At 42.1% G+C, this 27,507-nt stretch overlaps 1 protein-coding gene across 1 annotated transcript in view; it reads right to left on the reverse strand.

Moving 5' to 3' along the window:
• Nucleotides 1-535: 535 nt before the first annotated feature.
• The window catches only part of LOC148505677 (uncharacterized), an 89,860-nt gene continuing 62,888 nt past the window's right edge, over nt 536-27,507 (reverse strand). The window contains 2 exon segments of the mRNA XM_088447897.1: nt 536-1,251; nt 12,713-12,838. Of these exon segments, the coding sequence (XP_088304023.1) occupies nt 536-1,251; nt 12,713-12,838 (842 nt within the window).

Raw genomic sequence — 27,507 nt, forward strand, 5'->3', positions numbered from 1 at the left:
TTAGTATACCTTATTATAATAGGGACTAATCGCTGCCGCATCTGGTTGTCCATAACCTGTATTATATATAAGGGAGAGAGGAGGAGATGGGGAGGGAAAAGAAGGGGGCGAGAGGGATACAGAAGGGTCATCTACTTCACTTTACTGGCTTGAGATGTGTTTGTAACTTCAGAGATGTATTAAATTCCGGGCGGACTGATCATGCTATTTCCACCCAGTTGATCTATGTACTGGATACCGTGCCTACATCTATCTTAATATGGTGACTCTGTGATAATATATGGCCCTGTTCTGTCATAAGATAAAAGGATTACATAAATAAAATGAAAAATCAAATAAAAATAAAATAAAAATAAAATCAATTGAATATAATTGAGTGTGAGCATTCATTACTGTATATACATAGTTTATAACTGCTCAGATTCTAACTGCAGACAGACTGTTATCGTATATATTGTGCTCTCTGTTGTGATAATAGGTCACCTCTGTAATAATGTATAGGAGATATTAACGATGGAACGGGTTCAGGTTAACTCTAACCTGTTATGACAGATTTTACCTCGTTGTCTAGGTTGAGTCCATATGGCGTTAATGTTTTGAGTTCCACTATCCATCTTAACTCTTCCTTGTTAATTATTTTCTCATAATTTCCTCCCCTCCAATTTTTCTTAACTTGTTTGATCCCTATAAAACACATACCCCTTGGATCTTGGTTATGGTTGTCTTTGAAGTGCTTGGAGAGGCTATGGGATTCCAGTCCCTTCCTAATATTTCTGATGTGTTCTGATATTCTAACCCTTAGTTTCCTTGTCGTCCTTCCCACATATTGCTCTCCACAGCAACATGTGACAAGATAAATGCCCCCCACGCTGTTGCAAGTGAGATGATCTTTGATGTCATAGGTTTTTTGTCTCTTACTAGAGCTGAAGGAGCATACTTTCTTTGTGGACTGTGGGTTCAGTTTGCAGAATTGGCATGTTCCGCAATAGTAAAAGCCTGAATCCAGTGTATTGCCCAGAAGTGTCTTTTGAGTGGCTACCCTATTTTTCTCATGATTGTGTACAAGTTTCTGTTTCAGATCTGGTGCTTTTCTGAAGATCACTTGTGGTCTTGGTGGAAGAATGTCGTTAAGGGTATCGTCTTCGAGGAGAATGTGCCAATGTTTATGCAAAATCTTACTTAAATGTTTATGATCCTTGCTATATTGAGTTATAAACGGATTATTTGGTTTCTTTTGTTTGGATGATCTATCTGTGTATGTGAGCAAAGAATCTCTATTATCTAGTTCTGCTTATTCGAAAGCTTGTTGCACTACCTCTTCTGTGTAACCTTTGTTTATGAATTGTTGTTTCATCATTGTGCCTTGTTTATGATAATCTGACAATTGGCTGCAGTTCCTCCTGACTCTTTTGAATTGGCCTAGGGGGATATTTCCCAGCCAATTAGGGTGATGCCCGCTGCTTGATAGTATATAACTATTGACATCCACTGTTTTTTGATAGGTTTTTGTGCCAATCTGGTCTTGTTGTATGTAAATTGTTATGTCTAGGAAGTTGACTTCCGTTTTACTATAATGAGTAGTGAAGTTGAGATTGTTGGTGTTTTGGTTTATGTAGCTGAGGAATTGATTTAATTTGTTTTCTTCACCTTTCCAGATAAACAGTACGTCGTCTATATAGCGGCGCCAGAGGACCAGGCTTGCCCCAAATTCGTGCTCCGACCAGATGTTAAGGTCCTCCCATCTACTGAGAAATAGGTTCGCATAACTCGGGGAAAACCTGGTCCCCATCGCCGTCCCTGTGTCTTGTTTGTAGAATGATCCATCAAACCAAAAATAATTATGTTTGAGTATGAACATAATGCAATCAGTTATAAACTCAACCTGTTTTCTATCCATATCTGGATCCTGCTCTAGAAAATGTTTAACCACATGTGTCCCCTGCTGGTGATCAATAACAGTATAAAGTGAAGTTATGTCACTTGTACATAACCAGTAATCTGCATGCCAGTCAAAGGTCTGTAAAGATTTGAGGATATCAGTAGTATCTCTGATATGGGATCTCTGTTTCTGTACATAAACTCATTTCTACAGATTTATGTACAGAAACAGAGATCCCATATCAGAGATACTACTGATATCCTCAAATCTTTACAGACCTTTGACTGGCATGCAGACATAACTTCACTTTATACTGTTATTGACCACCAGCAGGGGACACATGCGGTTAAACATTTTCTAGAGCAGGATCCAGATATGGATAGAAAACAGGTTGAGTTTATAACTGATTGCATTATGTTCATACTCAAACATAATTATTTTTGGTTTGATGGATCATTCTACAAACAAGACACAGGGACGGCGATGGGGACCAGGTTTTCCCCGAGTTATGCGAACCTATTTCTCAGTAGATGGGAGGACCTTAACATCTGGTCGGAGCACGAATTTGGGGCAAGCCTGGTCCTCTGGCGCCGCTATATAGACGACGTACTGTTTATCTGGAAAGGTGAAGAAAACAAATTAAATCAATTCCTCAGCTACATAAACCAAAACACCAACAATCTCAACTTCACTACTCATTATAGTAAAACGGAAGTCAACTTCCTAGACATAACAATTTACATACAACAAGACCAGATTGGCACAAAAACCTATCAAAAAACAGTGGATGTCAATAGTTATATACTATCAAGCAGCGGGCATCACCCTAATTGGCTGGGAAATATCCCCCTAGGCCAATTCAAAAGAGTCAGGAGGAACTGCAGCCAATTGTCAGATTATCATAAACAAGGCACAATGATGAAACAACAATTCATAAACAAAGGTTACACAGAAGAGGTAGTGCAACAAGCTTTCGAATAAGCAGAACTAGATAATAGAGATTCTTTGCTCACATACACAGATAGATCATCCAAACAAAAGAAACCAAATAATCCGTTTATAACTCAATATAGCAAGGATCATAAACATTTAAGTAAGATTTTGCATAAACATTGGCACATTCTCCTCGAAGACGATACCCTTAACGACATTCTTCCACCAAGACCACAAGTGATCTTCAGAAAAGCACCAGATCTGAAACAGAAACTTGTACACAATCATGAGAAAAATAGGGTAGCCACTCAAAAGACACTTCTGGGCAATACACTGGATTCAGGCTTTTACTATTGCGGAACATGCCAATTCTGCAAACTGAACCCACAGTCCACAAAGAAAGTATGCTCCTTCAGCTCTAGTAAGAGACAAAAAACCTATGACATCAAAGATCATCTCACTTGCAACAGCGTGGGGGGCATTTATCTTGTCACATGTTGCTGTGGAGAGCAATATGTGGGAAGGACGACAAGGAAACTAAGGGTTAGAATATCAGAACACATCAGAAATATTAGGAAGGGACTGGAATCCCATAGCCTCTCCAAGCACTTCAAAGACAACCATAACCAAGATCCAAGGGGTATGTGTTTTATAGGGATCAAACAAGTTAAGAAAAATTGGAGGGGAGGAAATTATGAGAAAATAATTAACAAGGAAGAGTTAAGATGGATAGTGGAACTCAAAACATTAACGCCATATGGACTCAACCTAGACAACGAGGTAAAATCTGTCATAACAGGTTAGAGTTAACCTGAACCCGTTCCATCGTTAATATCTCCTATACATTATTACAGAGGTGACCTATTATCACAACAGAGAGCACAATATATACGATAACAGTCTGTCTGCAGTTAGAATCTGAGCAGTTATAAACTATGTATATACAGTAATGAATGCTCACACTCAATTATATTCAATTGATTTTATTTTTATTTTATTTTTATTTGATTTTTCATTTTATTTATGTAATCCTTTTATCTTATGACAGAACAGGGCCATATATTATCACAGAGTCACCATATTAAGATAGATGTAGGCACGGTATCCAGTACATAGATCAACTGGGTGGAAATAGCATGATCAGTCCGCCCGGAATTTAATACATCTCTGAAGTTACAAACACATCTCAAGCCAGTAAAGTGAAGTAGATGACCCTTCTGTATCCCTCTCGCCCCCTTCTTTTCCCTCCCCATCTCCTCCTCTCTCCCTTATATATAATACAGGTTATGGACAACCAGATGCGGCAGCGATTAGTCCCTATTATAATAAGGTATACTAATGTCTCCAATACAGTTTAATAACAGATGTCCGGTTTCAGTTATTCCCCTTCCCCCAATCTTATATTAGGAGGAAGACAACCCCCGCCCCCCACCTCTTCCTCCTCTTCCCCTTGTCTGCTTGTGTGAGTATGCTCAGTAGCTATGGCAACATTTGTTTACATTATGACGTGGGCATGCAGCAGGGTTAAAGCCCGCCCAATACGATTTAAATTCCACCTCCAAGATGGCGCTGACCATCACTCCCTAAGGAAGGCTGTTAGCCGACACACGTAGGAGCACCAGAGCATTATTACATCTCTCTTTACCACACTGCCAACATTGTGACTGAATCCTCCCTTCCTGTCTGCCAAAGTCTCCTCATCTTTGGCGAGTAGAGCGCACAGGATTTCGGAGCCGCATGATCCCTTGTGGCCCGCGACCTCTCGCGAGATCGCGGTGCTGCACGAGATCCAGCATACGGATTCTGTGGGGGCCAAGCTGGTAGCCGTACAGCGCCAAGCACCGGAATATGGCCCTACCATCGGCGACAGTAGAGGGGAGCAGGAAGTCTCGATGCAGGACAGAACAGGACCGGGAATCTTCAGATGCTTATCATCAGGTGAGGCCTCACTAAGACTGTGACTGCATACAAACTAACTTTTGTTTGACTTATTTGAATTTGTATTTGAATTTTTGGATCTCTGTTTGGGTTCAGTGGGGTGTGGGACGCCCTCCCACTGTACCAACACTACAAGTTACTGAGCAATACAATCACATTGGTCTTTCACTGTGGTGTTGATCTCCTTTCCCCCCCCCCCCGCTCATCCTCAGGTTTACATATAACCAGTTCCCATCATCATCTTGTTCCTCCCCCTATTGGGGCTGCTCAGCCACACTCACCACCTATATGATTAAGACCATTTTTTATAAATAAATATTTGTCAGTTCATGAGAGTATTCCAGATTCATTTATTCTCATATATCATCTTTTACACACCATTTACGGAGCGCAATCCCGCTCATGATACATGTGTGTCTGCACACAAAGATCATTTCCAGTTACTAATAGATGTAAACTGGGCAATGTCCTCCAAAGGTCCTACATTTTCTGGTGTAGCTAGGACTGGTCCTTGGGTAGTTTTTCTGCGCAGAAAGTTGTGCAGCACACAGCACGCCATCACGACCCAGTCTATCTTCTCCACAAGTAGGTTTATGGTGGTGTGGAAAATAGGGAACCGGTTGCTGAGTATTCCAAACGCATTATCCACAATGCGCCGTGCCCGGGATAGACGATAGTTGTAGATCCTCTTCTCCCTGGTCAGGCCCCTCTGTGCAAATGGCTTCATGACATGTTCATGTAATGCAAAAGCCTCGCCTGCGACGAAAACGTAATTTAGGCCGTGGTTTGTCTCGTCCAGTGATGGCAAGTTGAGGGTTTTGTTGGTGAGTCTCTGGTAGAAAGCAGTCTGTTTGAAGGGCCCACCATCTGAAGCACGACCATTCTTGCCGAAATCCACAAACAGAAATTCATAGTTGGCATTCACCACTGCCTTGAGAACGATGCTGAAGAAGCCTTTGTAGTTGTAGTAATATGATCCGGTGTTGGCAGGTGGGTTGATGCGGATGTGTTTTCCATAGATGGCTCCTCCGCAGTTAGGGAAATTCCAATATTGTTCGAACTGTTCAGTGATGCTCTTCCACTCCTCCATGGTGCTAGGGAACTGTAAAAATAGTAAAAAATGGGTTAAAACATGACTATAAAATAGTTTATTTTTTTTTTTCTTTATAGACTCCCACCCAAGAGCCTGATATGTCCTCCACGCCGGACCTAAGTTTACTCGGGAACAGCGATGTGGATAATACGACCCCACTGCCAACACCCATTGTACCCATTGTAACATCCTCTTCCCTACAACCACAAAAAAAAAAATAGGGGAGAAAGGAGAAGCACACCGAACAGGAGGACTTATTTCTCCAAAATACTGAACGCCTCCTTCAGAAACCACCAGATGATATTGACGATATTACTGCACATGTCAACAGTCGCATGAGGAAAATGGACGAGCTAAATAGGAAAAATTTCCACAGGCTTACCTATGACATGTTACGTAGGTCTCTCAACAACAACTTACACGACTCCTCTTATATTGCTGACCTACTGCTTTATTCCCCTGCCCCAAACACCTATGTCCAACCACCCCCAGCCCAGTTGGAGATTACTCCCCCAGCCTGCACCCCAAGCACAAGCCATACCATTTTTAGCGCTCTGCTGGATGCAGCAGATGAATCTCCCAATTATTCCCAAATTTAATTTATTTACTTTTTTTTCTTGCCTGTACTATCACCACATTTTATCACTCCCAATAGGTGCTGGCTGTATGCTATACGGTGGTGATGACACTAATTGGACAAGGTCACTACACACATTGCGCAAGTACAGATTGCTGGAAGCCGGGGCCACAATCTGTACTTGTGCCATGTGTATATTGGCCTGTTCAATCTGGTGTTTGACCCGCCATACAACATACAGCAGGCTACCTATTGGGATTGATAAAATTTGGTGATAGTTTTTTTTTCTTTTTCTTTATGTTGCCTGTACTATCACCAAATTTTATCACTCCCAATAGGTGCTGGCTGTCTGCTATACGGTGATGATGACACTAATTGTACAAGGTCACTACACACATGGCGCAAGTACAGATTGCTGGAAGCTGGGGCCACAATCTGTACTTGTGCCATGTGTGTATTGGCCTGTTCAATCTGGTGTCTGACCCACCGTACAACATACAGCAGCCTACCTATTGGGATTGATAAAATTTGGTGATATTGCTATTTTGTTATTTTTTATATTCAAAATAAACAAATGTTATTGCATACAGTTCAGTGCACAGTTTAGTTTGCCTACAGTTCAGTGCAAAGTTTGGTTAATGCAGCCTTATAGGCAGTAATAATAAAGAGTTTAATTAAAAACTACGGCAGAATTGCGAGTGACTACTGTGCAGTATGATTGACACAGTGGCTGTGTTATAATGATTAAAAAAATAAAACTTCCCGAATTATGTCATTGAATGCTTTGTAGTGTTGTTGACACACAAATGTTATTAATGACTACTATGCAGCACAGTTTTGTTAATTCTGCATTATTGGCTATCACATTTAAATAGTTAAATTTAAAACAAAGAAAAAAAAAAATTTCTTTGGCAAGAAACAAATGTGTGGTGTGTTTTTTTTCTTACCTTGCAATACTGGTACTGCAGCACTTTAACGATTGCCTTGCAGGTCTCCGGGGTGATGACGCCCAAGGACTGAGGTGAGATGAGTGTCCCAAACTTCAGGTCTTCAAATGACCTTCCCATAGCCAGGTACCTCAGGGTAGCCACTAGTTTCTTTTCAGCAGTGATTGCCGTCCGCCACCTTGTGTCCTGTCTCCAGATTTGGGGGGTCACCAGATGCAGCAATTCCTGGAAGGTGGCGTCATCCATGCACAGGTAGTTGCGGTAGTCCTCCGGGTTGTTCTCCTTGATCTCCATCAGCAGGGACATGTGAGAGCGGGTATCCCTTTGCAGCAGCCACTCCCTAGTCCAGCATGCTCTTCTCCTTCTTCGCTGGGCCCTCTCCTTAATCACCTGGACCCCGGTTTCAGCGACCAACACTCTATACTGATAGGCAGGGCTGTGAAGAGAAATCCTTGGCCGCAGTACAGCATCTTTCCAGGCCCCCCCCCCCTGGAGTGGGTGAGGTATCAGAATTTTTGGGGCATAGCACCCGTTAATCGGCTTTATTGAAATCAGCGAGTGCCGGACCTTGCATTTTATATATGTATATATATTTATACGTATACATCCAAGCGGCGGCACTCAAGCATAAATCAAAAATAACCACACGGAAGATCCGTCTCCAGTCAACGTTTCAGTTCAATAAACGAATTTTCATCAGGACAGAGAATAAGTAAAAGTGACTTACCTAAATACATCCCCACACCAAAGACACCCAATGTAAATATTTATTTACCTGTAGATTAATACCATATTTTTTGTGCATCCCTATGTTATCTTTTGACATTGCTAGGTTTATTCATGTTAATTCATTTTTGAGTATTTTGGTTTCCCAGCAACCTGGCTCTGACAGACTGACGTCATACGGCAGCGACGGTGAGCCGCGCGGACGCTGACGGGGTCTGCTCAGAGAGACGGAGCTGGTCTGCACATTGGGTGTCTTTGGTGTGGGGATGTATTTAGGTAAGTCACTTTTACTTATTCTCTGTCCTGATGAAAATTCATTTATTGAATTGAAACGTTGACTGGAGACGGATCTTCCGTGTGGTTATTTTTGATTTATGCTTGAGTGCCGCCGCTTGGATGTATACGTGTTATTTATTTAGGAGGGCACCAGCAGCAGTTGATATACATATAGCCCAGTGCCGAGTATTTGGACTCTATATATATTTATATATATATATCCATGGAAGAAAGGATGGCACTCAAAGGATTTCATGGAGAAACAATCTGTTTAAATCTTCATATTCACAATCATCAACATTTCGGTGCACACTTCACCACCGTCAGGATAAACACAATAAGTAAAATCAATGTATCACCTACAACAATGAATATATGTGACTTACCAAGCTTTATAGGTTGCTCCTCTCACCACGCCTCGTGTAGAGACTGGAGTTGCAGCTGATATTACTACTGCATATAAATTGTTTGTTCTATGGATATCTATGATTGATAAAAAAAGAAGTATGGTGGCAAAGAAAAAGGGACAGCCTATTTAATTGTCAAATGTGTGAGTAACTTTTACTAGAATTAACAAAAAATACTAAAGTTTTTCCCAAATCAAATTAATACCACATAGGAGGATGGGTCCAAGCTCCAGCCCAACCTCCACCTCAACTCAAAAGAGGGTTGTTAATTGGCCTACTGCCACCCCAATTTGGGACAACAAAGTAAAGGGTGGACGCCAAATGCCCAGCCCACTCTAACCCAACTTGAGGTGCCTATCAATGCCTCACGCCATGGGAACAGGAGCCCACCTGGACCAGTGGTGCCCCTCTTACATGGGGTAATCACCTATGCCACTGTTGACAGACCCAGAAAACACCTTAAAGCCGACACCAACCAATTGGGATCGGAGGGAGGGTCAACATCTACCAGCAAAAGAGACCTCCCAAACTCAGGCAGTAACTCAAGAAAAGGGACCACCCATCTCCTCATGTCATGACCTAACCTTATAGGTCAACTATATAACCTAACAACTACAAACTCAACTCCCTTCCATGTGCTCACTGATTAGCAGCCCCCAGGGCCTAGAGTTTTATGTCACTGTGTTCATATTAAATGTCCACTGTTATCTTAAAAACTCTATTGGCCTAGGTACTGCAATCACCCATGCATATATGCATCCACCTATGAAGTAAATGACATGGACAACCAGATTGCCAATTAACAATTAGGTCAGCTTTATTGATAAAATTCAAGGAAGTATGGTTTCAAAGGAAAAGGGGTGGACTATTTAATTGTTGAATGTGTGTGTAACTTTAACTAGAATTAACAAAAAAACACTAAAGTTTTCCCCAAATAAAATTAACACCACATAGCAGGATGGGCCCAAGCTCCATCCTAACCTCCACCTCAACTCAAAAGAGGAGTGTTAATTGGCCTACTGCCACCTCCATTCAGGACAACAAAGTAAAGGGTGGTGGCCAACTGTCCACCCACCCTAATCCAAATTGAGGTGCCTGTCATTGCCTCATCCCATTGGTAAAGGAGCCCACCTGGACTGGTGGTGCCCCAATTCTCCACAGGGTTCTCGCCTACACCCATATTGACAGACCCAGAAAACACCTCAGCGCACATTCAACTGTACACCCATGTCAACTAGGACAACCCACACACTATAGGTTCCACGATCCTCCGCCACCATACTTAGTACTAAATACTCATCTAAAACCCTAACCTCCTAACAACTGACCAAAACTAAGAAAATACCTGTTACCAGAAAGAAAAGCAGAAACTAAAAACAAAACCTCAAGCCTCAAAAAGCCCTAAGATACTCAATTGAGTCCTCCAAAAAGATTGCCGTCCCTGTTCCAGCAGATGCACTGCATTCGACAGAAATAGGTGGACATCACTAAAAACTAAATGAGGGTTCTGTACTACAAAGCCCTCAGCTGCCACTAAAGCCCTTCCCACTACCGAGTTGACCTGGCGCCATATCAACTCGATAGCCACAGGACAAATGGCCCCTCACCATGCAGCCTTGGGATGATTTCCGACCATCTGAAGTGAATGAAAGGAAACTGCCCCACTAGCCACACCAGCTCCCGCCTAATCGTAGACCGAATGTCCAAAGAGAACCTAGAAGTGAAGTCGTTGCCTCCTAAATGAATAACAAATATTGGGCAACCATGACATTAAACCAGATCCATGAACAAATTAAGGAAATTCTCCCAATTAATTCCTCTCTACCAAATCCATCAGACTAGGGAAAGTTCCAGCGCAGTGGAATAATCAACTCCAGCAAGTCTGCCCAATAAAGAAAGGAATGGCCAATGAGCCAAATTAGCCAATCATCCATCCACAATCCTAAACCAAATGAAAGAGAAAATAAATAAATAAGAACAAAACCAACTTATTAACCTCACATTCTACCAAAGTGAGCAAGCCCACCCCATAAATCAACCAAACTACCAAAATGCAACCAAAATGTGAAAAAAACATATGTAGCATGACGTGTAATCTAAAAGTGGGTTGATTTGGGGGGGAAGGTAGAGTCCTAACTTGACAAGGGGCAAAAGCACAATTCCGGGCAGGCATAGCCCAGGGCTTAAAGCACCCGGCAGGAAACAAAAATTCCTCACGACCCCCATCAAAGATGGCAAGTGGCTAGCCTAGCCCTCATGTCAGGAACTTAAGCAAGTTCAAATCTAATGTATCACCAATATACATTAGATTTCCACCTGCCCAAAGCACATATCTCTTCCATCGAACGCCCAGTCACAAGGGCCAATGACGCTGCCCCGATATGAAATTAATGCATACCATAATCACTCGAAAAAAGGCCTACAGTCAGAATACAGTTAAGACTCAACTAAACTGATACCTGCTCCCCATAAATCCTAGCCAGGTGTACCGGGCAAATCTCCTCCACAAACTTATTCAGGAATACCCATCTGCCCCTTCCCAACTGGTCCATCTTTGAGCACTGTGTTCTGCACAATACCGCATCATAGGTTATAATTATGTGCATAAATAACAAAGGGGACTGGCCTCTTTTTCTTCTATACCATAGCAAAAGTCATGCTGAACAGAAGCGTCTCAAAAGATGAAACGTAGACTCTGTTAATAACTGCATATAAAAGATGAAAAAGAGAATGATCGCTTGGCTGGCGTGTATCCGGGGGAACCAGAGCCACATTGGCCCATCCCCTCATAACCCTCAACAACAGAAAGGACTTCATAAAGTCCTGCAAGCTCCTCAAGCATAGAAAATAAAGCCCAGCCAAAAACTGCACCACAGTAGTCCACGATCTTCCCAGTACATAACACCACCATATGAATGCTAGAAGCATAGAATGTTCACTCCTATCTCCCACTCCTGCATGGCTGCCTAATAGGCACGTAAGGTAGGGAGTGCAAGAGACCGCAAGGCTAAGTCCTACAATCTGGCTGGATCACATGCCAGACATATGAGGGGTATGTTTCACCAGACGTGTAAGCCTCTGGCGCTAACCACCGAAACCTATCCCACTCAAAACATGATAGTGCATCTGCAATACAGTTCTCTACACCTGGGACATGCTTAGTACGAACAGTGATGATCGATTGCAAGCACCGCAACACTATCTGTGCCAGAATGCATAGGGTCTTTAAGCCAGACACGCTCTGCTTGTTCACTGAGTAAACCACACCTAAATTATCACCAGAAAGTGACACATATATTCTCCAATAATTCATGCCACAGTTCCAGGGCGACCATTATGGGAAAGCGTAACCATTATGTTGAAACCGACAAGGGTGCACTGGCCAATGTTTAAGACAAAGCATTTACAATGCCCAGGTTTTGACATTGAAGGTTTGGCCAATGTCGCAGGACGCCATTGTGACAGCTTTCCTGGTGCCCACACTGAAGCTGCATTACATCCACAAAAATCTCAACATCCTTAGTGCCAAAATTAATAATATCCTTACCATGCTGCTTCCTAAGGTTTTCCTCATCATAAGTATGCCACACAGACCCCCTAGCTGAATGCACATGCTCATGAATAAGGTAAAAATACTTTAATAAGATTTATGTGCTGGTGAGGGCAAAGAAATTACCGCATCTATCTTCGCAAATACACTACCATACCTTAGGTACTGCTTCTTCCCATCCTCACTATTCACCGACTTAGTAGACGAAGAGGAGAATGTGGAAGAACTATGAGAGACACAACCCCTACCACGCAATTTCTTTTTGCACCCTACTTCTGATTTGTGCACTTTGCACCTAACAACAACACTAGATGCTTATGAGGACGAACTAGATGAAGAAGTGGAAGCCATGGAAACACCCCAATCTGGATCAGAACCTGACTCACCTGAAGTACCAGGAACCGCCGCCAGTGGAACTTCAGCAGACGTTGCCGAACCAGCTGCCTCTACCTGGAACAGCCAAGGCTGGGGTGGAGGTGAGTTCCACCACATCTCTAAGACCACTTTAAGCGCTGGGTAATAGTTTTAAAAGCAAAATCAAAGGGTTTGAGATTCTCAAATTGTGTCAAATGGCTGTTATATGCACTTTTCTTTAACAGTGGAAAAATCATAGAAAGCAAGTTTTTTGGGACAAAATAAATGCTGCAGTTAAATTAGAGGTACATAAATTGGGTGCAAGTATATTTTTGTACCATTTTAGGGTCCTTTTAAAAACAGTAAAAAATACACATGTTGCAACCACCTGCAAACTCAAAAGCACTTATCCCATCCATACAGCCCCCCACAATACTTTAAACCCATTTTCCAACACTTTTTAAATTTTGACCCCAAAAATGACATGTCATTATTAGGGGTTAATTAAAAATTATTTTTGCCTAGGAGTCAACAATTTGGTGTCACCTACTCAACGGGAGACAACCGGGTGTGACCAGAACCCCCCTTGTGATGCCAGTCCCCAGAAGAATCCTTGTGCACTAGAGCTGCTGCTGCAGGGAGTGAATCTTCATCCCAGAAGGGACTCAAGAAGACTAGTAGTATCAAACAACATGGGGAAGCAAGTATGAAAACTGCCATCTTGTTGCATAGTGGATTACTGATGTTACTAACATGTCGGCTATGCTAGCTTTACATGTGCATCCAATATCCACCATCAATGCCTGCAATTTTAGACATTTAATTGAGGTCATGTGTCTCCGATACCAAATTTCATCTCGATTTTGTTTTACCAGAACACCAATTTCTCCCCTGTACCAAGACATTAGAAAAAAAACTAGAATATGCCATTGTACCCTCTATCCACTTAACCACAGATATGTGGACAAGCAATAATAGTCAAACTAAAGATTAAATGATTGTGACAGCCCACTAGTTGGTTGTACTTCCTTCAGCAGCATCTTACACACAATGCCAGCTCATTCACAGGCAGGCCACTCTCTGTATCACTGGCTTAACTAAGACTCATACTGGTGTCAACCTGTTAGAAAAACTCAGGGATGTCTGGGCAAAATTGCTTGCTGCGCTAGAACTCTCCTCAGGATTTGTCATTTCCAATAATGCAAGTAACATTGTGAGAGCATTACAAATGGGAGAATTTGAACACATTCCATTGTTTGAACACACAAACTTGCTGGTTCAGATTTTTTTTTAAAAATGACAGGAGTGTGCAGGAGATGCTGTCTGTGACCGAGAAAATGTTGGGACATTTTCGTCATTCAGCTAGCTCATCTAAAACATTGCAGCGACTGCAAGAACAGTTTAACCACTTAACTGACTAATTCTTTTTCCAAAAACCGCTCCAAAATTGTCGGTTTCTTTTATGATTGAATTAGGTCACGAACATAATTTTAAACTTATCCATCACTATTTTATTTGAAAAAAATATTTTTTTAAAACACAGTATACCATAAAAATAACAATTTTTATATTATACTGTAATTAAGGCCATTGACGGCTGTACCATCGATGGTTCAACCATCGTTAGAAGCCATCAATTGTTTTGCGATTGGTCGAGGAGATCTGTGTACACCACAACTGCCGATGTTTCCTAAACATCGATTGAGGTTTGCCATCGATGGTGCAACATTGATGGCTACCAGCAATGGCAAACCACTTGTTTGTAGTCAGACCATCAATGGTTTGCAAACCATCGATGGTCAGTTGCCATCCCTAATCAGAGGCTCTGCGATATCCATCGATCGATATATATATATATACATATATATTTACACATACATATATATATACACATATATATTTACACATGTATATATATACATATATACACACATACGTATATATATATATATATATATATATACACACATACATACATACGTGTGTGTATATATATATATATATATATATATACATACATACGTACATACATACATATATATACATACGTGTGTGTATATATATATATATATACATACATATATATAATATATATATACACATATATACATACGTGTGTGTATATATATATATATATATATATATAATATTCATATATACATACGTATATATATATATATATATATATACATATATATATACATACGTGTATATATACATACATATATATATATATATATATATACACACCCCTATTATATATGTATATTTATACATAATATATATATATATATATATATATATATATATATTTTATGATTGTTCATTTATTTATTGCCCGATCACTGTGATCGGGCACATGGGGACGGGGAGGCGGAGCTGTGGCCGGAAGAGAGTGGGCAGCAGCCGCGGCTATCAGAGCCGCTGCTGCTGCGCTCCTACACAGTGATCACTAGGTGATCACTGTAGTGCCGGAGCCGCAGCGGGAGAGTCTCCCGCTGGCGGCCCGGAAACAGAGCAGCGGCGGCGGCTACCAGAGCCGCTGCTGCTGTGCTCCTACACAGTGATCACTAGGTGATCACTGTAAGTGCCGGAGCCGCAGCGGGAGCATCTCCCGCTGGCGGCCCGGATACAGAGCAGTGGCGGTGGCTACCAGAGCCGCTGCTGCTGCGCTCCTACACAGTGATCACTAGGTGATCACTGTAAGAGCCGGAGCCGCAGCAGGAGCATCTCCCACTGGCGGCCCGGATACAGAGCAGCAGTAGTTCCGGAGCCACAGTGGGAGGGTGTCCCGCTGGCGTCCCAGATAGATAGCAGCAGCGGCGGCTACCAGAGCTGCCGATACTGCTTTTTACTGAAGGGGGTGGAGATGGCTGCCTGATCACTGCTGGCCACAGTGATCGGGTCACAGCAGCAGCACTGCTGCTTCTATGGGAGGGGGGCTGCCGGTGGTGCCCGATCACTGTGGCCAGCAGTGATCGGGACACGCTGGAGAGGCAGCCATTCTTGCAGAGGGACCAGAAGGTCCCTCTGATGTAGGCAGCTGCGGGAAAATTAGCTTCCCACCGCCGCCTAGTGGGCATTTCTGACTGGTCGTATCAGATACGATCATGTCAGGGAAAGCCCAGCCTGGTGCGGTCATATCTGATATGACCGTGCCAGGCAAGTGGTTAATTTGACATGCCAGCATCTGAAATAATAGGTAATGACCAGGCTGAATTCCACTCTTCATATGATACAGCAAATGGGGGAACATCAACAAGCCATCCAAACCTACTCAATGTCATGACATAGGAGGAGGAGGGGGAGTGTACCTTACTCCAGCTTACTGCAAGCTATTGAAACCATTTGAAGTAATAACTAATAAAGCAAGTTCTGACACTGCCAGCTTGAGTCTGGTGATTCCCTTAATAAAACCACTGGAAAAGCAGCTAGAGAAACTGAAGGAGGAAATGAAACAAAGTGATTCTGCAATATATGTTGGACTTGTAGATCAACTTCTTTATTCACTTTGCCAGGACCAAAGTGTTTGCAACATCTTGCAATTGGATGACTACATTTTGGCAACCAAGCTTGATCCTAGGTTTAAGTCATACTTAATGTTTTTCTATTCAACTGACACAGATCTTAAGAGATGCAAAGAGTTCCTTGCCAGCATGTTGTCAGCTCATATGAAACAAGACACGATGACATCTCCTGCTTCAGTTTTTACTGCAAATGCTGCTGCTAGGAAAAAACTGACCTTTTCCAAGAGACCCACTGGTGGTGAGGTTGAGTCACCTCAGCTTACCAACCTGAAACACTATTTTGACATATGGTCATGCTTAAAATAATTTTCCACAATTATTGACACCTCTACTGTGAATCAATCTTATACACTAAGTATAAATAGAATGGTGGAGGATTATTTTAATGACAATGTAAAAATTAGCATGTCAGACAGTCCTTTGATTACTGTGAGAAAAAAGGCAATTTGGAGCCCCTTGTACAAACTAGCTTTGGTGTACTTAAGCTACCCACCATCCAGTGTGAACTTGGAAAGAGTGTTTAGCACAGCCAGGAACTGTGTGAGCACTCGGCATAGGTGGCTACTTCAAAATATGGAAAAACTGATGTTCATAAAAATGAACTACAAATTTTATTAGAAAGACTTTGCCATCAATTGCAAGAAAGTACAGAGACTTCTGTAATGGTGGATCCCAGTGGGGATAAGCTAATATTGTGTGATTAATACTGATCTTCCCAGTATAGATATGTTAGCTGCCTTCAGATCATTGGTAGGTTGTTTTGTGGGGGCACAAACAAACCAAGTACTTCAGCTATAAAAGTGTCAGTCACTGTCACTGAACTGCTTGGTTCATTTTACTGTGCTTGTCAATCCATGATAGGGGTGGGTGGGAGGGCCCAGGACAATTCCACTATGCACCACTTTTCATTATGGACTTTGCCAAGATTTTGTGTGTTTGACAGACAATGTATATTACTGAACCTTGCAGCGTTGTTTTGTATCTTGAAATGCTATCTATTTTGGATGCTTGTTTTTTATTTGTGTTTTCCATTTCTTTGTTTTTTTTATCAATCAATGCTTTACCTGGCTTCCACTAAATACTCCACTAAATACTCCATCTCTATTTACCTGTGCTGGCCTTGGGCCTCTGATCTAGTTCTTGTTTTATTAAAACATTCTGTAGCATTGTATAGTTTATATTAAACTGCCATCCTGTCTACCACTGCAGTGCCACTCTGTTTCCTAGATGTGCTATATTCTTTTTTAAACTGCCATGTGTTTGTGCCGCTGCTCTGTCGCTGAGTTTAGCCAGTGAGCTCACAGCAGCCTTTGACCAATATGGGTGAAAACAATATTGTAAGCTGTGAGGTGGTCAAAATTGACTGGAAATAACTGGAAAATAAGATCCAAAACAAAAACACTTGAGGGAGGTTTTGTCAAAACCAAAACACAATGATAGATTGGTACCAATACACGGCCGCGCACATCTCTAGATTTTAGTAGGATTTCTCCTGCATTACTGCCTCTACCCTCCGATTCACATACCTTATACATCTTACAGTATAAAGTATATGTTGTTATGGTGTCCATTTCTAGGTGTTTCATGTAATCTAGGATATGTGCAAATATGCATAAAGGGTCTCTTTTTCAGTAACAGCAGGGTAATACTTATATCTTACTGCATAACTCTCTCCAATTATGCATAACTCTAGCCAATTAGGTACTAAAATAGATGCAGAAACATAATTAAGTTTTAGTTATTATTTATTTCATATGTTGCTCCATATTTTTAACCAATATTAACAAAAGTACATTTTTATATGTAACAATTTTTTTAAATTTATTAGCATCTCTTTTCTTTCAGTGTGCCTCACACAGAGTACTTTTTTCTTTACCTTAGTTTGCATAGCAGGATGATAGCGTAGAGACCTGAACCTTCATTAATAAGCCTACTGATAGAGGGCAAAGCTGTCCACAATGGCAGCCTTCACTCCCTTATAAACCTTTGCATCCTCCGTGGAGAGGGCCGCAAATGCATCTTGGGTCTCCCCCATGCTACGCAGTCCCATATGCAACAAGCTGCAATGCACTGTATGTTCTGGCACTTTTCTATTATAATACACACAATCTTAGGAACAAAGGCCCTCATTCAGTGCCGTACGCTCTGAGCAGAGCGCACGCTCTGAATGAGGGCCGCCCTCCATAATTATGGAGCGTCCTCCTGGACGCTCGTATAGCTGTGGGTCACCACCCACAGACTATACGAGCGTGCAGTTTGATGGCCGCGATGGTCTTGACCATCGCGACCATCGCCACTGCGAGCCGGAGCCTGCGGTTGAGTTTTTCAACCGCAAGGCCCGGAGTGATTTTGGCTCTATCAGAGCCAAAATCACTCCCACTGACATCACTAGTGATGTCAGTGGGCCGGCTTCTGACGGTAGGCGTTCCCTTGGGAACGCCCCCGTCAGGGAGGCACGCCCACCAAAGGGGGCGTGCTGTCAATCAACATCGACAGCACGCCCCCTTTGATCAGACACAACGAGCAAAGGAAAGTCCTTCGCTCGTCGCGTCTGGCGCATGCGCACGACGGAGCTCCCGCCGTCGTGCGCATGCTCAGTGCACAACATCGACCCACTTGCGAGTGGACAGCCGCTTGCGAGTGGGTCTGAATCAGGCCCAAAGTTCCTTATTTTTAGGTGCTCATATGAAAAACCAATTATATTAGCAGCAGTCACCAGTGAAGTCTGCGGAGACTTACTAATGGGGAACAAACTAATCAAAAAGGACAAATTGGTACTGCGCTTATAAAAATATTCTAATATGGAAGAAGTTACCGACACCAAGACACAGGTATGTATATAAATAAGGGAACAATTTTATTCCATCTAAAAGTATATCATATATATCTAATGCATATAAAAAGATAATTGCACATACATTTTTCTAATAATCAATTTCTATATTCAGAAAAACAGTACATTACACATTTTAATATTCCACCGGGGAAGTAATGAAAAAAAAGTTCCATAAAAATTAATTATCCAGAAGAAAAATGTATAATAGGGAGAATCCTTTATGTATCAAAGTTCCATAAGCTGTAGTAAATCAATTTCTATAATAAAAAAACCCAGTACATTACACATTTTAATATTCCACCCGGGAATTAATGAAACAAAAGTTCCATAAAAATTAATTATCCGGAAGAAAAATGCACAGTGTAATAGGGAGAATCCTTTATGTATCAAAGTTACTGAAAAACATACCTGTATTACCCTGCTGTTATTGAAAACATATTTGTGAGTTATTCAGTGAAATATAAGTTTTACCCTGCTGTTACTGAAAAACACCTGTGTCGGTAACTTCTGCCATAATAGAATATTTTTATAAGTGCAGTACCAATTTGACCTTTCTATTATAGTCAGCATTAACTTTTTGAGCAATTTGTGCTAAAGTAGGTCTTCTGTGGGATAGAACCATACGGGCTTGCCTTTGTTCCCCACATGCATCAATGAGCCTGGTTGTCCTTCCTTGGACCACTTTTGGTGGGTACTAACCACTGCATTCCAGGAACACCTTACAAGACCTGCCGTTTTGGCCCTTGTTAAAGTTGCTCATGTCCCTACACTTGCCCATTTTTCCTGCTTCCAATACATCAACTTCAAGAACTGAGTGTTCGCTTGCTGCCTTATATATTCCACCCCTTGACAGGTGCCATTGTAACTAGATGATCTATGTTATTCACTTCATCTGTCAGTGGTTTTAATGATATGGCTGATTGGTATATGTTTGAGATTCAAGAAATGATCAACTATCTAACCTAACTATTATTCTGATGTTTCAATTTCTGGGAAACAGGAAAACTTTTTCACAGCACTTCTTCTATTGGATACACCAATGGTGGAAGCAGGGCGGCCAAAAGCTCCACCCAGCCCCGTTACTGGATAAATCTCTATTTAGACTAACTATTTAGAGAGTAGTAGGTAAACTTCTAAATTTAAGGATAGAAACATTAGCGGTACTCCCAGAGGTTCATTATAGAGTACTCTAAGGAAGCAATGCAAAGGCGCAAAAAAGAAAAACTCTTATTGGGGCACACTTAAATCAATATAATAATTATGTAGTGTGAGTATTATATTAAAGCTGAACTTTTATGAGTCAGCCTAAAAATACTTTTGATCATAAGATAATTGTGACTTTTTGTTTTAATCTAGACACTATAGGTTGTGTCAGAAAAATAGTTTTTTGGCTGGTAGATAATGAGAAAATATCTGGTCATTTCTATTATTAAATAAATAGATAATACTCCAAATATCAACATATTTGTTCATGTATATAATATGAAAAAATCTACCTTATAACAATGGGACATACTGTACATTGACAAATGAGGTCAAAAGAATTAGACATCCAAATGTTAGTCAGAATATGTGTCTAGTGTGTCCAACGCCCTTAGACACCTTCCAAGTAATACAAATAAAATGAAAATAACTATAATCAAACATCTAGCTTGAATCAGGGAAACTTCCTGTTGTGCTGACACAGGGGTCGGGTGATTACAGAAATCCATCATGTTGGACAATCTTGATTCCAACCCCAAATTGGTCAGGATCTGCAAGTCTGGGATTTTTAACATGTTGCATTTCCCCAATTCCCCAACAAATCACTAATCATCTATGACTTTTGATCGCCAATCAGTGGATTGGATTGGCGCTGTAGAACAGGAAATCGGGCTGTAGATGTATTGCCCGCATTAGATATGGTGCCTGTTACTCATCCTCAAGGTCAGCAGCAGTGCAGCTTGTGTGTAGAATCTTACTGGTGACCATACTTGTCTACACTCATGAAATTTTCACGAAACTCCTGAATTTGTGGGGTGTAGCCAAACCTCCCATATCCCACCCATTAGCCCAGTGATGTGATTTGCAGTAAATCGCATCTTCATGGTCTATCTCCTGCAGTGTAATGCTGCAAATCATGACATTATTGCATGGGAGGCGGGCCATAATTATGCAAATAACAGCGGCATGCCTTTGCACCTCCCACCTGGTGGTATCCTGGTGGATACCTTTAGAAAGAAGGTAAGTATGCTGGTGACTTAGATAGAGAAGAGGTGCAAGTAGATGTAAATTCACCAATGATGCCCTGCTAGTCCTCAGATGCAGATATCTTTGTATGTAGGAGTTGTTATCAACCTTAGCAAATATATATTTAAAGGCTTAGTTAAGCCTTCAGGAATCCATTATGGTGTGTTTTCCGCCATCAGCTGCGCAGTTAAAAAGCAAATGCATTCCTTTTCTCTGTTTTAAAACCAGAGGCTTTCTACACTTTAATAAACTTCATAGAAAATGTCTCTAGATACTTCTTATCCTTGTTCCTGCCTCGTTACATTAATAACATGGCTTAATAAGAGATTTCCACCTTTCAACTCTTCACCGTGAACATCTCAAGGCTTCTTCGGGTTATAGAAACATTATTTCTTTGAAGACAAAAGAGGCTATTATCCTTGAGAAGCTAATAATAAGGTATTTTGTCTAAATTCCTGACAGTATTTACATCGAAAACCCCATTTTTATATGTCAGGCTAACAAGGAACCATTAGGCATATTCAGTTCTCAGTACAGTGATTTAGTTGTGGGTGATAAATCTGTGAAGATAGAATGATTGGGGCACAAAAGATGGTCTCTTTGAATATACAACATATCTATGTCTACGAGATCTGCTGCGGCAGTTACACGCACAGCTGGTAGCTGGGACTCCGTGTGTACAACTGCAGGACAAAAAAAAAAGAATGATATTATAGAATTTTTCAATTCCTGTACAAAGCTGACATAGTCTGAATATCAGTGCTTCCCGTCTGAACAGAGAAATGGTTGTACTAGTCATGTGGATGCAGATATATGAAACAAAGCAATTATTTATAAGACATGTCAACAAGAATCCTCTGCTGGCTCCATAGAACACATCCTATATGTACGCCTTGTAACTCCTCCCTATAACATATCCTACAGTTTCAGAATAGTAGCATACAATTCATAATGTGGATTTATTTGTGTAGAAACCACAGTCTGGGAATCAGTGTGCATAGTAGTATGCATTTTGTCGGCATCACTCCAAGATCCTTTTGCTTTCTGTTAGTCTCTATTGTGAGAGAAACACACATGTGATTTTAGTGTTTTTGAACCAAGCAGGGGCATAAGTAGGAAAAAGGGGCCCCTAGCATCATTGTGCTTTGTGTAACTGATCTCATTAGTCCATTTATTTCTTCATTTCCATGCTGTTTCCTGCACATACCAAGCAGTGAACTTGAACACCGATTTGTTCTGTGAATGTAGTCTGCAGTGTTTGCTGAGCAAAGCAGTAGTTGCGTATCAGGATTTTATCACTTATGCTGCCTGCTAGGTACATAGGGCCTGATTCAGGTTGGATCGCAATGCTGCGTTGGCACGCAGCCAGCCGATGTTTGCAAGCTGCGCATGCGTATAAGACGAAGTGCACGTGCACAAACCAAGCGCTGCGATCGGGAATGTGATCGCAGGCAGTACGCAGACCCACCACTCAGCGAGTGACAGGAAGTGCCATTTGTGGGTGGTGATGGGGGTATGGTTGTGATCCAACCTGAATCAGGCCCATAATTCACAAGGTTAGTATACAGTATATGGGCAAGCAAAGTATGTACTGTATCCATATGCCACTAGCCGTACATCTCTGGATCCAAATAATCTCTTTATAATTCATTATTACCTTAATAGATTCTCTCTGAAGCTCATTCTTTCATAAAATCACTTGTGTTATTACGTATACAGTATATGGCGGGTGCATGTCTGCCGTGGACGGGTGCTGGTCTTCCGCTGTCCGGCCCCCTATCAGTGGTCTGCCTACTCTCTATCCCCGCAGCACTCCCTGCTGCCAGTGCGACCCTCTCTGCTGTCACGCACAGTAGGCTGTTAGTAAGCATTCATTCTTTTGAATGCTGACATCATGCTGGTGAAAAGTTCAAATGGCCCAGCCTATTTACACTGCTCTGGCAATGTGTATCACTGCCAGAGTTTTAGGCTTACTCCTGTACTTCAGTGTCTTTCTGCTAGTGCTACATTTGACGTAGTGCATCTGATTCATGATTCTTCTTTTCTACTTCTTTGATACTTGCTCCCAAGACTCCCTTGCAAGCCAGGCAATGGGGGGGAGGGTGGGACTAGGGGTACAATTGTACTGGGCCCCATGATCCTAGGAGGCCCCAGAGTGTAACCACTGCCTGTGCTGCTGCTACTACTGCTGCAGTGATCAGCAGGGTGCAGGCATGTATGGGAAGTATAATAATGTTTTGTTTGTTGTGGTGATGTCATGATGTCACTCATGCCACAATGCTGATAGACCTATCAGAGGAGTTGCGACGAGCACCTAAGAGACATAGAAGCTAAGTGAAGGGGCGTGAAGGACACTCTGGGGCTGAAGGGACACTGTGAGGGCAGGAGGGACACTGTATGGGCAGGAAGGACACTGGGTGCTGTAGAGACACTGTGGGGGCTTGAGGGGCACTGTGGGTTGGGGAGACAGAAGGGGTCTCAAGATGTAGACAGAAGGTTGGCTAGGGCTGGAAAGACAGAAGGCAGCTGGAGAGACATGGGGGCATAAGGTTGGAGAGACACAGGAGGATTGGATAGACACAAGGTGAATGAGGCTCGGGGACAGTAATCTTAATTCTAAAGAAACATTACTGATACAATAGATACCAAATTAGCAAATACAGTTTAATAATATAAAATTGTTTGATTAGCGAAGTTCACATTTGGTCCTGCAGCAAAACTTTTGTTACTATGTTATCTGGTGAAACCTCTGCCATATGACGATGACATTGACTATATTCCGAAGCAAACAGGGTTCTTCCGGACCATTTTATCTCCTACGTGAATAATGAATACCGACTAAACTCAACGTCTGCCCAGGGAGGAGCAATTTCCTCAGGGGTTCCCCAGAGAAATCACATATAGGTAGGCAGACTCACAAGCGACTGACCTGTACCTGCCAGGGACTCGGGGAAGGGGGGGGGGGGCTCTTAAAAAAGGGGTGTATCATGATTTCTGATGCCAGCCCTGCTCCCTGGTTCTGCCTTCTGATTCTTCTTGACTTGCTTCTGCCCATTCCTTGTTACAGCTTTGCCTGCTTGGTTCTAACCCATGCCTGCGAGGTGGGGCCTACATGGCTCAGACTTGTTTTTCCTGAGGATTCCACAGATGCTTGATCAGATTAAGATCTGTGGAAATTGGATGCCAAGTCAACACCTTGAACTCTTTGTTTTGGTCTTCAAACCATTCCTGAAGAATTTAGCAGTGTGGCAGGGTGCATTATCCTTCTGAAAGAGGCCACTGCCATCAGGGAATACTGTTGCCATGAAGGGGTGTACTTGTTATTCAACAATGTTTAAGTAGGTGGTACGTGTAACATCCACATGAATTTCAGGACTAAGTGCCCAAATTATCACACTGCATCCACCGGCTTGCCATCTTCCCAATGTGCATCCTGATGCCATCTCTTCCCCAGGTGCCATATCTTCCACTTATTAAAGTTACCATTTCTCTACAAATGCTTCTAGTTCACTAAACACTCCTCCCAAATGTGGGCATGTGTGCTAGAGTGGTACTTAAGTCCCTATATATTGGTGGGGGAGCATATGAAAGGATATAAGTGACATATGCCCTCATCGTTCCCTCTGCCATATATGCTCTTTCAACATTCCTCACTTGTCATCTGTGCCCGAAACCCTCTCCCTCATCTTACTGCAGCTCTCACCTCTGCTACTCCATGTGATAAGAAACTCTGTGCAGAGTACCAGTGACACTCACTGATGATGTGAGTAATGCCCTGCATAAACCATTCACATCGTGGAGCAGTAGTGGGAGTTGCTGATGTGTATATACAGAGCAGCATTCTGACCCTTTCACCAGACTCTGAAGCAGAGTAAGAGCTGCTGGCAAGATAGTTCCACAAAACAGGGATTTTCTTGACAGAAAAGGGACCATTGTTGCCACCTACAGATGTGTCCTTGCTCGTCTAGTGTCCATACGACATTTAGCGTGACCAGCTAGTCGCGTCTCATGCGCATGCTTCAAGGAGCATTGTAACATATTCAGTCACAGCATAATGTATTCGGCCGCAGCATAGTGTACTGAGACACTGAAGAGTGTAATACTGATATCCGTCCACCACATGTCACTTTTGATAATGGTCATTGCGCCAGCATGAAATCACTGCAGTATAAAGCACTGACAGGCGGGCCAATCTCCTACTGTAATGTACAGTGTCAACAGATCCACTGCTCATGAAAGTAGATACTGTAAATTTGCAGATGTAACGTACTGCAAAGCACAGGAGCAGCAGTGCACAGGGAGGTTATCCTGCATAAAAGTTGCATGTTTGACAGCGAATATGTTGCACCTGCAGTCTTCAATAGAATGAGCTATTCTTGTTATGAGACTTGTACTCCAGGCTTATTTTACAGTATCTTTTTGTTTGCAATAATGTTGCAGGCAGTAACCTTATTCAAAGCACAAGCTTCTCATACTGCACAAGCCCCTATGCAATAACAATGAGAATAATCATAACCATTAGAAAGGTACAGTACAATAGGTGAATAGTTGGCTTCTGTAGCTAAGTTGTATGTTGAATTCTTAGCATGGTCTTAACCTGGGGTTCGATTCCTGTTGAGGATGGGGGTATTGAAGAATGATGTTGTTATCAATATTATATTACTGTATATACAGTATGCAGTATTTTTATAATGTTTATTTTCTATTGCTCTGCAAGTGAACTATTGACATCCAATAAATAATTAAAACAACAGGCTCGATTCAGACCCTCTCACTAGACGCTCACTCTCAGCATATGCAAATTAGGCTAAGTGACGGCATGGCAGGCGATTGCACGGCAAGGCAAAAGCAAGACCACTATGTCTTGGCGTGCAATCACTTTGTGTATGTAGATGCCCACCATATTTCACATATATTTTAACCCCTTTTTCCAACACTCATTAATTAGTCTTACACATCTCTACTTTACACTGCACTGTCACTCTTTTTCCATTTTTCGTGTGATGCCCTGGGGGGGTCCTGGGCTGGACGTTTTTTGGGGGGCACTGCGCCCCGGACGTGAACTTCCTAATGTTAGGGACTGCTAGTGACAGAGAAGCCGTGATGAGGCCTAGCAGCTTTCCATGTATTTGCAAATGCATTCAACTAATATCTCTGAATTTCTATGACCATATAGTCTTCATATATTGTTGCAAGTACTATTCAGTGTGCTGAGGAACAATAGGGGATTAAATCCCCCTCCTTTTTCTACTTAGTATGACCCCTCCCTTTGCACCTGATTAGTGGTGCTAGATTGATTGAGCAGCTGCCATTTTTTGTTTCTTTAAAGTACTGCAAATAAGAATAATCAGGACCATCAGAAAGGGAGGTGTGCAAAAGTTAATATTTAATTTAAAAAAAATGGTGTGGGGTTCCCCCAAAAGCATAACCAGCCCTGAAACTCTGAGCCCAGTCTGGTATAGGAAAATTGGGGGATTAGCCGAAGTGGGGCTCCTCTTATTCTCCTTTAACCAGCACTGGCCTGAACCAGCCGGGGGGCTTACACTACAGCAGAGAGACACACAGCATGGGGTCCCCCTGTCCTAATGTAAACTAGCCCCAAACTGGTCAGCCCAGGGCTGGCAACTCACAGAAAGTGAACCCCCCCCAAAAAGTGTTACCCCCTCCCAAGCATTAACCTGGAGGCAGTGGATGCAGGGGTAATGGTTTAAATAAATGCTAAATGAAAAGTGTAGTGACACTAGCGCTGAAGGTGAAATAAATTCCAGCCAAATGGCAAACTTAATTTATTAATAACACAATAAAAATGAAAATAAAAAATTGACAATGAAAAAGGTACAAAGAAAGATAATGGCTTCCAAATTGTATCAAATCGTACATATTTTTAAAAGTGCATATAGTATAGCAGCAAACTTCAGAACCATGCAATTTACACTGAATAGAAAATGTCATGAAAAAAGTTTCTTAACCCAAGTGCATATAACAAGGTGCAAACAAGTATAGCAGCAAATACGGAATACAATCGGGAAGCCGGCTGCTGGAATCCCGGCAGCCAGCTTCCCGACTGCTTTATCCCGCCGTGGGATAAATGACCGGCGTCTATAGCTAGACGCCGCTCATTTCCCCGACGCCGGGAGACCGGCGCCCAGCATCCCAATCGAGCAGATGCCGGCCGCTGTGAGCGGACAGCCGCGGGGGGGGGGTGAGGGTTAGGTTTAGGGCATCCGGGGGGGAC

The sequence above is a fragment of the Taudactylus pleione genome, unplaced genomic scaffold (genome assembly GCF_031769625.1).
Source record: "Taudactylus pleione unplaced genomic scaffold, aTauple2 ptg000444l, whole genome shotgun sequence".
In the NCBI taxonomy this organism is placed as follows: domain Eukaryota; kingdom Metazoa; phylum Chordata; class Amphibia; order Anura; family Myobatrachidae; genus Taudactylus; species Taudactylus pleione.